General features: G+C 38.5%; 1 protein-coding gene across 1 annotated transcript in view; it reads right to left on the bottom strand.

Annotated features, from left to right (window-relative positions):
• Nucleotides 1-705: 705 nt before the first annotated feature.
• Nucleotides 706-11,003, bottom strand: part of LOC5577132 (potential E3 ubiquitin-protein ligase ariadne-1) — a 51,315-nt gene continuing 41,017 nt past the window's right edge. Inside the window, exons 5-9 of the mRNA XM_021853611.1 lie at nt 10,684-10,959; nt 10,460-10,617; nt 3,379-3,502; nt 3,083-3,309; nt 706-3,020 (exon numbers count right to left, since the gene is read on the bottom strand). Of these exons, the coding sequence (XP_021709303.1) occupies nt 2,939-3,020; nt 3,083-3,309; nt 3,379-3,502; nt 10,460-10,617; nt 10,684-10,959 (867 nt within the window). The 3' untranslated portion in view covers nt 706-2,938. The remainder of the gene's footprint in view (nt 3,021-3,082; nt 3,310-3,378; nt 3,503-10,459; nt 10,618-10,683; nt 10,960-11,003) is intronic.

Below are 11,003 nucleotides of genomic sequence, written 5' to 3'. Positions count from 1 at the left end.
ATTTAGGTATTTGTTCAACAAACTTTGAATGGTTCGTCACCTCAAGTGTCGGCATAATTTTCCTCTACATAGAAATTTTTCATATCAAATGAAAATATTATATTTACGTATAAGCATGTATATATCTCACAAATCATTGTTTATCATGGTCTAATCGCTTATCAAAGTGAATCCTGTGACCCAACGATCCTCCCCATTAACAAACATCCCTCCCAGTGACCTTTGTGGAGATGCAGAGGCAAACACGGTCTCCAAATAGCAAAGGTTACACACTAACATTCCTTCCCCCAATCCCACCTGACTGCAAGGACGTGGCCGGCGCCGTTATTGACCCTGTATAAATAGAGGCACTGAATTATGCACACTGAAGAAGATTATGGCCAATCCCAGCCGAACTTCTAGTTGATTCTTTGTGCATTTTCACTGACTTCGGTCAATCACGGAATAGCAACCATTGATATGTGTAGTCAGTCTAAGCTAAGCTAAGCTAAGCTATTAGTGGGAAGTAAGGCTATCTGACTCATTTAACGATGATGTTCCGCTCGGCGGATTACAAATTGAAGGTGCCTCAGCATATCGGGAGCCCTTTTTTTCGTACATGAGCCTAATCAAAAGCGCATTACCATTATTCATACAATTTGCTTCCTGTTTGTGCAAGTTGGGCAGGAAATTTTCGGATTCATACAAAAAATAACGACCTAGAAATCTATTTTAATTTAGCTCTCATTTATTCGGGTTTCATTGATCCGATCGATTTTACATTGCAATTTACCATTTCGTAATATTTTATTTACCTCTGCGTAGTCAACAAAATGAGAAAAATGACCCTTTCTAACATATTCTTTTCTTAATCGGTATATAATAGGTTACTTCTTCTTATATACTCACTTTTATTATATACTTCATTCACATCACTTTTTATATATAATCTTTATAGTGTTTCCTTTCGTTAAAATTTTTTATCACTTGTTCAATGATTTCTTCTTTTTTTATTCATTTGTCTCGACTGTAATCCATTTCAAGCTCCCAAAGAAAGCATATTGTGGGAACAAATGCGTTTCAATGTTCATAGTAATTAATGTCAAGTCTAGGTGTAGCTACAACGTGTAAAGAAGTTAAATAAATACGAAACAATAAAAAGTAGTTTGAAGACCAATGGTGTTTGAGAACTAACTACTTAGTGAAACGTTAATCGAAGTATATTTTGCGTTTTAACTAATTATGCATACGGAGGTACAAGCTATAACAACAAATGTAGACTATGGAAAATAAACAATTGACAGTCTAGAGGAGATGTTCAATTTCTGACAATTTCGTCAATGATTGATCGATAATACCGCAAGTAAGAACGGTATTTATAAGTAGTCGATTTGACTCCATAACGCATATTTAAGTCAGATTTTGAGTGTTTCAGAAAAATGCAAAAACCCAGCAAAGCATCGGACATTAATAGGCTTGATATGTCAAAATTTTGTCCATCAATTTTACATTTTCAAGTTTACTATTAACTCTTAACAAATACATTTGACCATTATTTTAAATTTCACAAAAGTGACACATGTTATTTAAAATAACTTCATTTCACATAATTATAATTTTTAAAAATGGTAATTTGACATAAGGCAGTTAAGTATAATGACTATTTAGCATAACTATCATATTCACCAAACTTTCTTTTCAAATAGGTTGTTGCTTGTGGTCGTCATGTCCAACGACCCTTATACCAAACCGATTTTTCAAATCTAACCATAGCATTATATTCAGGCATTTAATATCAACTGATTGTACACCACTTGACATAGCTCTAGTAGTATGAGTTATCTCCTCTGAAATTCATCGTCTGAGAGAACATGTATTTGGTTTTTATAGACTGCGAATAACCGGAAGCAGCTAAGTTTTCACGAATGCAGGGGAAACCGCTCAGATTGGATCAATCTTGGGCACTTTTTCGTCATTTGTCAGCTGTAATGGATTTTCTTTTTAACAAAATGGACTTTTTTCTGTATAATATTAAAGCTTTATGGAGTCGAACCATTTACAAAAAAACACACCATTTTGATTTGAAACAGAGTAAAAGTGTCCAAATAGATTCACCGGTCAAACAGTTTTCTTCCCTGTCTGGCGGTTGAAAATAGACGTCTGATAAATACTGTACAGTTTCAATTGTGCTGTACGAAACACTTTAATAATGAACATATTTGCTTTTCTAGAAAAAAGGTGGGTATGCATTGAAAACGGAAACATTGATAAAGACACTCTACTTTATGAAAATACTATTCTGTTCTTTACTCTGCTGCGTTTTAGTAAATGATTTTTACCTAAAAATTATTGGTTTTTGATACTTTCCATAGCTGCATTACAAAACAATACGGGACATTCTCGATTCAAGCTACGTTCAACCCTTGGCCAACTAGAAAAAAGTGAAAATAGCTACAACTATACATACATATTCGCTTTATGAGCTCGAAATCAATCTAGCAAACGCACGATATTCGGTGTATATTTTTTTTTGTTCAACTGTTTAAGCGCTAGCTGAATTTATCATCGTTAATGAATCGAATCGAAACGAACAAGAACAAACAGGAAAACAACAACTCTTGATTTAAACAGATCTTAATTGTGGTGTAATCTAGTTTTTTTTTTCTGACACATAATGAGAAAATGGAGTACTAGCGAAGAAAAGCACATTATTTGAAAATTGAATACCAACAGTTGATTTCATTTACTGTTTTTGTTTTTGTTTTTTTTTATCTCGGGTTATTTTGCTCCGTCGCGAAAATATTCCTTTTGCTAGATTTTTCTAAGTGTTTTCAGGGTTGCTGTTTTCACTTTCGTTTGCTGATTTGGGAGAGGAAGGGACAGGGGCACATCAATCTCAGTGGACATCCGAAAGTCCCACGCTGATGAAACTTGCACTAATATCGGAGCGAATATTTTATCAATCGGTGTAATCCCACCAATCTTTTTCGTAGCCTTCGTGCACATGGTCAAGTAACACTTTTCGGCGTTTTTCGCAGTATCTAAAATTGAATATTGATTTTTTTACAAATGAAACTCAAGAAGCAAATTTCAATTTACTTACCGATATTTATCTTGAACCTTTTGTTTGATGTCGGCAAGATTTTCCGACGTAATATCACGTTCCAAGTACTCGGACAGCTTTTCCGTGGCCGTTTCCAAATCCTTCTGGTTGTCCTCAAAGATAAGCGACTGATTATTTTTACGCAGATAGTAAGCAAACACATAGGTGCACATCAGCGTTTGGCGACACTGGCAAAGGATATCAACGGCTTTCTTCAGAAATTGAACCTACGTCATAGGATAAGGTTTACAGTGGATTAGTATTGATGGTTTATAACGGCAAAACAGTCAGTTTACCTCAATCCATGACATGTTATGCTGCTGCATTTCTTCCATTTTAGCCTTAACCGATGCATAGAGTTTATGCTCAAACTTCAGCGACTGCATGTGGTTCATGTAACGGTTGTAGTAATGTAAATATCTATAAAGCAAAAAATACAGGGCGTAACGCAACTGACCACAAATATTTAAAGAATCAATTATTCTAAGATCCTCATTTATCCTCAAAACCTAACTATGAGGTAACAGATATTTTTGGATAATAAGTTTGAAGTATTGCTTCGGGAAGCCTAAGCAAATATGCTCGTTTTTTTCGTGGCGCCGATGAATACGTTTTTTGTGTATGTTGTCTTTTGATTCCGTTACATGCCCATGTGAAGCGAGTGACGGAATCAAGATCAATCGTGTTCGGTTCGTGTTGTGCGAGTGTGAAAAAATATTCGTGTTCAGTCGAGGATGGATTGTCAACTGGTGAGCTCGTTTCATGCTTATGATAACACATTTTTATCGTGGAACGTTACGTTTATGTAATTTTCAAACAAACTTTATATGTACTTGTTTTAATTATGAATCGTGGTTTACGGCCACAACCAGCCGAGTGGAAGTTTAACAACTACCGAAAAGCTAAACATTACATATAATTTGCAATTGGATTAGATGGACAAATTGATGTGAAGATTTGCGAAAAAGTTACACGTCTTCTCAGTGAGAATCGAACTCACGACTCCCCGATCTCTAGTTGGGGCGCGTTAACCACTTCGCCATGAGAGGACTCATGAACGCAGAAGTTAACCTGAATTCGATTTCAGCTCAATAATCACGTGGTCCTCTTTCGCAAAGTGCACCTCTTTCGGAAGAATTAGATGCCCATCCAAACACAACGCTTTCTATATATATCCAATGCCTAGCCCGAGAGCGCATTATTTTTTAGATATAGGAATAGCACACTACACTAGCCAGCAACTGCGCTGGCTGAGGTTTCTATTGTGTGGGCTTCCAATGGGTCGCGACGTTCTCAAACGACCGGTTACGGAACATGAGTCCGTTGCTCGATAAATACTTGTTTTAATTATGAATCGTGGTTTACGGCCACAACCAGCCGAGTGGAAGTTTAACAACTACCGAAAAGCTAAACATTACATATAATTTGCAATTGGATTAGATGGACAAATTGATGTGAAGATTTGCGAAAAAGTTACACGTCTTCTCAGTGAGAATCGAACTCACGACTCCCCGATCTCTAGTTGGGGCGCGTTAACCACTTCGCCATGAGAGGACTCATGAACGCAGAAGTTAACCTGAATTCGATTTCAGCTCAATAATCACGTGGTCCTCTTTCGCAAAGTGCACCTCTTTCGGAAGAATTAGATGCCCATCCAAACACAACGCTTTCTATATATATCCAATGCCTAGCCCGAGAGCGCATTATTTTTTAGATATAGGAATAGCACACTACACTAGCCAGCAACTGCGCTGGCTGAGGTTTCTATTGTGTGGGCTTCCAATGGGTCGCGACGTTCTCAAACGACCGGTTACGGAACATGAGTCCGTTGCTCGATAAATACTTGTTTTAATTATGAATCGTGGTTTACGGCCACAACCAGCCGAGTGGAAGTTTAACAACTACCGAAAAGCTAAACATTACATATAATTTGCAATTGGATTAGATGGACAAATTGATGTGAAGATTTGCGAAAAAGTTACACGTCTTCTCAGTGAGAATCGAACTCACGACTCCCCGATCTCTAGTTGGGGCGCGTTAACCACTTCGCCATGAGAGGACTCATGAACGCAGAAGTTAACCTGAATTCGATTTCAGCTCAATAATCACGTGGTCCTCTTTCGCAAAGTGCACCTCTTTCGGAAGAATTAGATGCCCATCCAAACACAACGCTTTCTATATATATCCAATGCCTAGCCCGAGAGCGCATTATTTTTTAGATATAGGAATAGCACACTACACTAGCCAGCAACTGCGCTGGCTGAGGTTTCTATTGTGTGGGCTTCCAATGGGTCGCGACGTTCTCAAACGACCGGTTACGGAACATGAGTCCGTTGCTCGATAAATACTTGTTTTAATTATGAATCGTGGTTTACGGCCACAACCAGCCGAGTGGAAGTTTAACAACTACCGAAAAGCTAAACATTACATATAATTTGCAATTGGATTAGATGGACAAATTGATGTGAAGATTTGCGAAAAAGTTACACGTCTTCTCAGTGAGAATCGAACTCACGACTCCCCGATCTCTAGTTGGGGCGCGTTAACCACTTCGCCATGAGAGGACTCATGAACGCAGAAGTTAACCTGAATTCGATTTCAGCTCAATAATCACGTGGTCCTTGAGCTGAAATCGAATTCAGGTTAACTTCTGCGTTCATGAGTCCTCTCATGGCGAAGTGGTTAACGCGCCCCAACTAGAGATCGGGGAGTCGTGAGTTCGATTCTCACTGAGAAGACGTGTAACTTTTTCGCAAATCTTCACATCAATTTGTCCATCTAATCCAATTGCAAATTATATGTAATGTTTAGCTTTTCGGTAGTTGTTAAACTTCCACTCGGCTGGTTGTGGCCGTAAACCACGATTCATAATTAAAACAAGTATTTATCGAGCAACGGACTCATGTTCCGTAACCGGTCGTTTGAGAACGTCGCGACCCATTGGAAGCCCACACAATAGAAACCTCAGCCAGCGCAGTTGCTGGCTAGTGTAGTGTGCTATTCCTATATCTAAAAAATAATGCGCTCTCGGGCTAGGCATTGGATATATATAGAAAGCGTTGTGTTTGGATGGGCATCTAATTCTTCCGAAAGAGGTGCACTTTGCGAAAGAGGACCACGTGATTATTGAGCTGAAATCGAATTCAGGTTAACTTCTGCGTTCATGAGTCCTCTCATGGCGAAGTGGTTAACGCGCCCCAACTAGAGATCGGGGAGTCGTGAGTTCGATTCTCACTGAGAAGACGTGTAACTTTTTCGCAAATCTTCACATCAATTTGTCCATCTAATCCAATTGCAAATTATATGTAATGTTTAGCTTTTCGGTAGTTGTTAAACTTCCACTCGGCTGGTTGTGGCCGTAAACCACGATTCATAATTAAAACAAGTATTTATCGAGCAACGGACTCATGTTCCGTAACCGGTCGTTTGAGAACGTCGCGACCCATTGGAAGCCCACACAATAGAAACCTCAGCCAGCGCAGTTGCTGGCTAGTGTAGTGTGCTATTCCTATATCTAAAAAATAATGCGCTCTCGGGCTAGGCATTGGATATATATAGAAAGCGTTGTGTTTGGATGGGCATCTAATTCTTCCGAAAGAGGTGCACTTTGCGAAAGAGGACCACGTGATTATTGAGCTGAAATCGAATTCAGGTTAACTTCTGCGTTCATGAGTCCTCTCATGGCGAAGTGGTTAACGCGCCCCAACTAGAGATCGGGGAGTCGTGAGTTCGATTCTCACTGAGAAGACGTGTAACTTTTTCGCAAATCTTCACATCAATTTGTCCATCTAATCCAATTGCAAATTATATGTAATGTTTAGCTTTTCGGTAGTTGTTAAACTTCCACTCGGCTGGTTGTGGCCGTAAACCACGATTCATAATTAAAACAAGTATTTATCGAGCAACGGACTCATGTTCCGTAACCGGTCGTTTGAGAACGTCGCGACCCATTGGAAGCCCACACAATAGAAACCTCAGCCAGCGCAGTTGCTGGCTAGTGTAGTGTGCTATTCCTATATCTAAAAAATAATGCGCTCTCGGGCTAGGCATTGGATATATATAGAAAGCGTTGTGTTTGGATGGGCATCTAATTCTTCCGAAAGAGGTGCACTTTGCGAAAGAGGACCACGTGATTATTGAGCTGAAATCGAATTCAGGTTAACTTCTGCGTTCATGAGTCCTCTCATGGCGAAGTGGTTAACGCGCCCCAACTAGAGATCGGGGAGTCGTGAGTTCGATTCTCACTGAGAAGACGTGTAACTTTTTCGCAAATCTTCACATCAATTTGTCCATCTAATCCAATTGCAAATTATATGTAATGTTTAGCTTTTCGGTAGTTGTTAAACTTTATATGGTTCGTCAGTAAAAGCGTCGACATAAACTCCAATACCTGTTTCATATAAATGTAATATACACATGAATCTATGACAAAAGGTCGAAAGGACAAAAGGTCGAAGGGACAAAAGGTCGAAAGAACAAAAGGTCGAAGAACAAAAAAGAAGGGATAAAAGGTCGAGAACGTATTTTCAAAGAAGGAAAAAATTCCCACCAAGCATATCATTTATGACCTTTTGTCCTTTCGACATTTATCTTTCGATCTTCTGTCCTTTCCACCTTTTGTCTTTCGACTGTTTGTCCATAAACCATTCGTATGGAGATATTGTTGAAATATTTCACTGAAATATTTCATCAAATTTGTAGGAAATTATGGTCAATTGCAACTCCGACTCTGGAAGTTGTAATTATTCTTTAAATCAAGGCCTATAAAACCAGCGATTTTTTTATGTGAATACCATTTATTCAAGCTCTTCGGAATTTGAATCAAAGTGTTCGGCATTTGAAGCAAAATGTTGTTCAACAGTTTTGCCCAAAATTGATAGTTAATATTGATTTACCGTAATGCCGAGAAGAAGAAGATAAATCTAGCGAAGCAATTAAAAGTTAAGCAAATTTCTGTGGATTCTTGGTTTTTAGGAACGTTTAAAGGTACTTTAAGCCTTAGATGCTCGAAATATGAGTCAAAACGGTAAGCGGAAAGTCCCACTCCTTACACATTTGGATCGAAGCGTAATTCTTACCAATAGGGCGATATTCAAAACTTAAAAGGCAATAGATGGCTCTTTTTCAGTTGTAGTAAAAACGAAATCCTGAGCAAATAAAGCACCACGTAAGATGAACTAAACACGAAAAGTTATGTATTCACTTTACACTTGATTTCTAATCACTACTTTTTTGATCCAGTTTCCTAATTGCAAGTAATTAACGTTTTTCATTATTTTTCATACGTTTTGACAGTTCTCCGACTACCATTCTTCTATGCGCTTGTGTCGAAAGTTTGAAAAAATTGAGAATCCAGCGTAGCGCGGTCAGTGGGTGAATTACAAACAACAGTGTCGTCGCTCGGCGGCCAGTGAAAGAAACTGAATGTTCGAAAGGTTGTTGCCTGTACTTTTTGCCGCTAGCGCCAACTGTTAGCGGTTAAGAACAAAATAAACAGTCGTTACCCTATTCCGATCAATCACGGAGTAGCAACCATTAAATTGTCCTACAAATCTTCAATAAACGACAAATTATTCAAACAGCATTATCTCCGAATAGTAAACGAACTTACATTATCAATTCATCTTATTCCACAGTCACAAATCTACACATTTTACTCTGAAGCTACTCGGTTTCAGTGTTGCTCAGACTCATTTCCCCGAAAATAACTTTTTCCGAACTACGAAGCCACGAACTACTACAACCATGCTCTATCCTCCTAAGATAGAAAAGCAGATGGTTAAGCTTGAGTACTGCACACAAAATCGATCAATTTTGATCCCAGAGAGCCACAATTCAAGTTTCGGTGAAATGAAATGAGTGAGTGAGTGAGTGCGAATCATTTCACCGAAACTTGAATTGCGGCCCACCGAGATCGAAACTGTCGGTGCAACGCACAGTTATAACAGTTCATGGCTTCACAATTCGAATTTCGGGGAAATGAGTCTGGTCAACACTGCTCGGTTTTCACTTTTGGGACGTTTAAATTACGAATTTACAAAACGACTTAAGGATTATAGAATGAAGCCACAACTCGAATTTTCAAGAGCACAAGACAGCCATCTGTTCAAGAGAAGCAAACAGGGCTCGGCGTTGAAAATTTATACCATTGGTCACCACCAGCAAGCAAGCAATTTGATTGATTTTCAACGCAAACGGTTGTCAGATTCTCCAGTCTTGTGCACTTGAAAATTTAAAGTTTGGCTTCGTTTTATAATCACCTTAAGTCAAATTTTCAACTTTCGCGCCCAAACCACTATTATCACCACATTGTTATACAGAGAGACAAAATGACTCAACCAGGAATCAACACAAAACACTACTTAAGTCGATTTTACACTGGTACAAAAATGTCATAAGTAATTTAATAAAACGGTGTATTATTTTGTCATGAAACTCCGTTTTTGAGCGCGAGTTTATTGCAGCCAAAATTCACACGGCGAAAAAAACGTTTTAAAACAGTTTTAAAAGATAAGTTGTGATTCTTCTTAATTTTTTTAAATTCAGATCGCTTTTACACAAATCGACAAAGTGTAAGATACCTATCCTCTACTAAGAATGCCTTCAAAATTATACGTTAGACATGGCTGGCTCCTGTGGAAATTCGAGATCTGGTACATATCTCGTTGGATCCAAGGAGAGATCTTTATGATAGAAACGATCTCTCGCAAAAATTGATTGTATCCAACCAAAAAAATAATGACAACTTCAAACAAGTATCTTCCCAGGAATCCATCAAAGTTTTTGACAAGAATGTCGTCAAGAGATAAATAAAACTCGGCTCGAGAATACCAAAAGGACCTTGCCATATATTCATCCATCAAAATTCTCCATAAATTTACTAAGGATCTCACACTGAGAATGCCAGGACAAATTCACTGTAAATCTCCATAAGTTTATACAAAGTCTCGTGAATCTCGTGGAGACTTTGTCATAAATCAAAGATTAGTCAAATTAGAAATCAAAAAAAAAATCTCCAAGGATCTGTATTAGTTCCTCCACGAATCCGTTAAATAGCAATTCTTAGTAATTGTGTCCAGAAGTTTATTGGGACAGCATTTTGATCTCCGAATAAATTTCCCAAAAATCTTTAAGTTTGTCTGTGCTTCAAGCTTAGCTTTTCATCAACAGCTATAAATTTGCTCAAACTTTGAAGAAAAAAATAGTTACATAAAAAAAGTTGAAAAGCATAAAACGAGTAGTTTTTTAATATACCTAACTCGAATCCGACCAAAATGTCAATCAGGCCCCTCAATTACTCTTGGTTTCTGGAAACTTTCTAGTGTTTGGACAGCGATACAGGTTATACCATATAAAACTTACTACTATAATATTTACCTGGCCAATGATGATCTGAATTTTTCCTGAGCATCACGAGCAGCACGAGCCTCATCTTCATCGTATCGATTACAGTTGTACCAGGAAGAACCATGCGGTTCCCAAGATCCCAAGCACACCCAGCAGAAATCGTACTTGCAGTTTTGATTTTTACAAACCTACCATTGAATACAAATTGAAAATTCAGCCAATACAGCAGACCAATCTCTCAACAAGCTACTTACCATATGGTTACAACCACCATCCTTTTCGATCGTTACGTTACACTTCGGACACTCCTTGGTGTTGGCCGCAATCCAGTTGGATGTTTCGGAATCGTCGTCACACTTTTTGATCCACTTCCTCAGTAGCCGACACTGTACCGGATCGTGCCAGTTTTCACCACACTCGAAGCAGAAAACGTGGTTACATTTGCAGATGACCGGACGGGCATCTACGTACTGTACTTTGATGGCGTAGGTACAATCCGCCGAAGTACACCAGCGAAGCAATCGGTTACACTTGAGGAGTAAAAACAATGTTAGATTAGATAAATGGTAAAAAC

This window comes from Aedes aegypti, chromosome 3 (assembly GCF_002204515.2).
Source record: "Aedes aegypti strain LVP_AGWG chromosome 3, AaegL5.0 Primary Assembly, whole genome shotgun sequence".
NCBI classification, from domain to species: Eukaryota; Metazoa; Arthropoda; class Insecta; order Diptera; family Culicidae; genus Aedes; species Aedes aegypti.
This window is presented reverse-complemented; position numbering and strand designations above follow the sequence as displayed.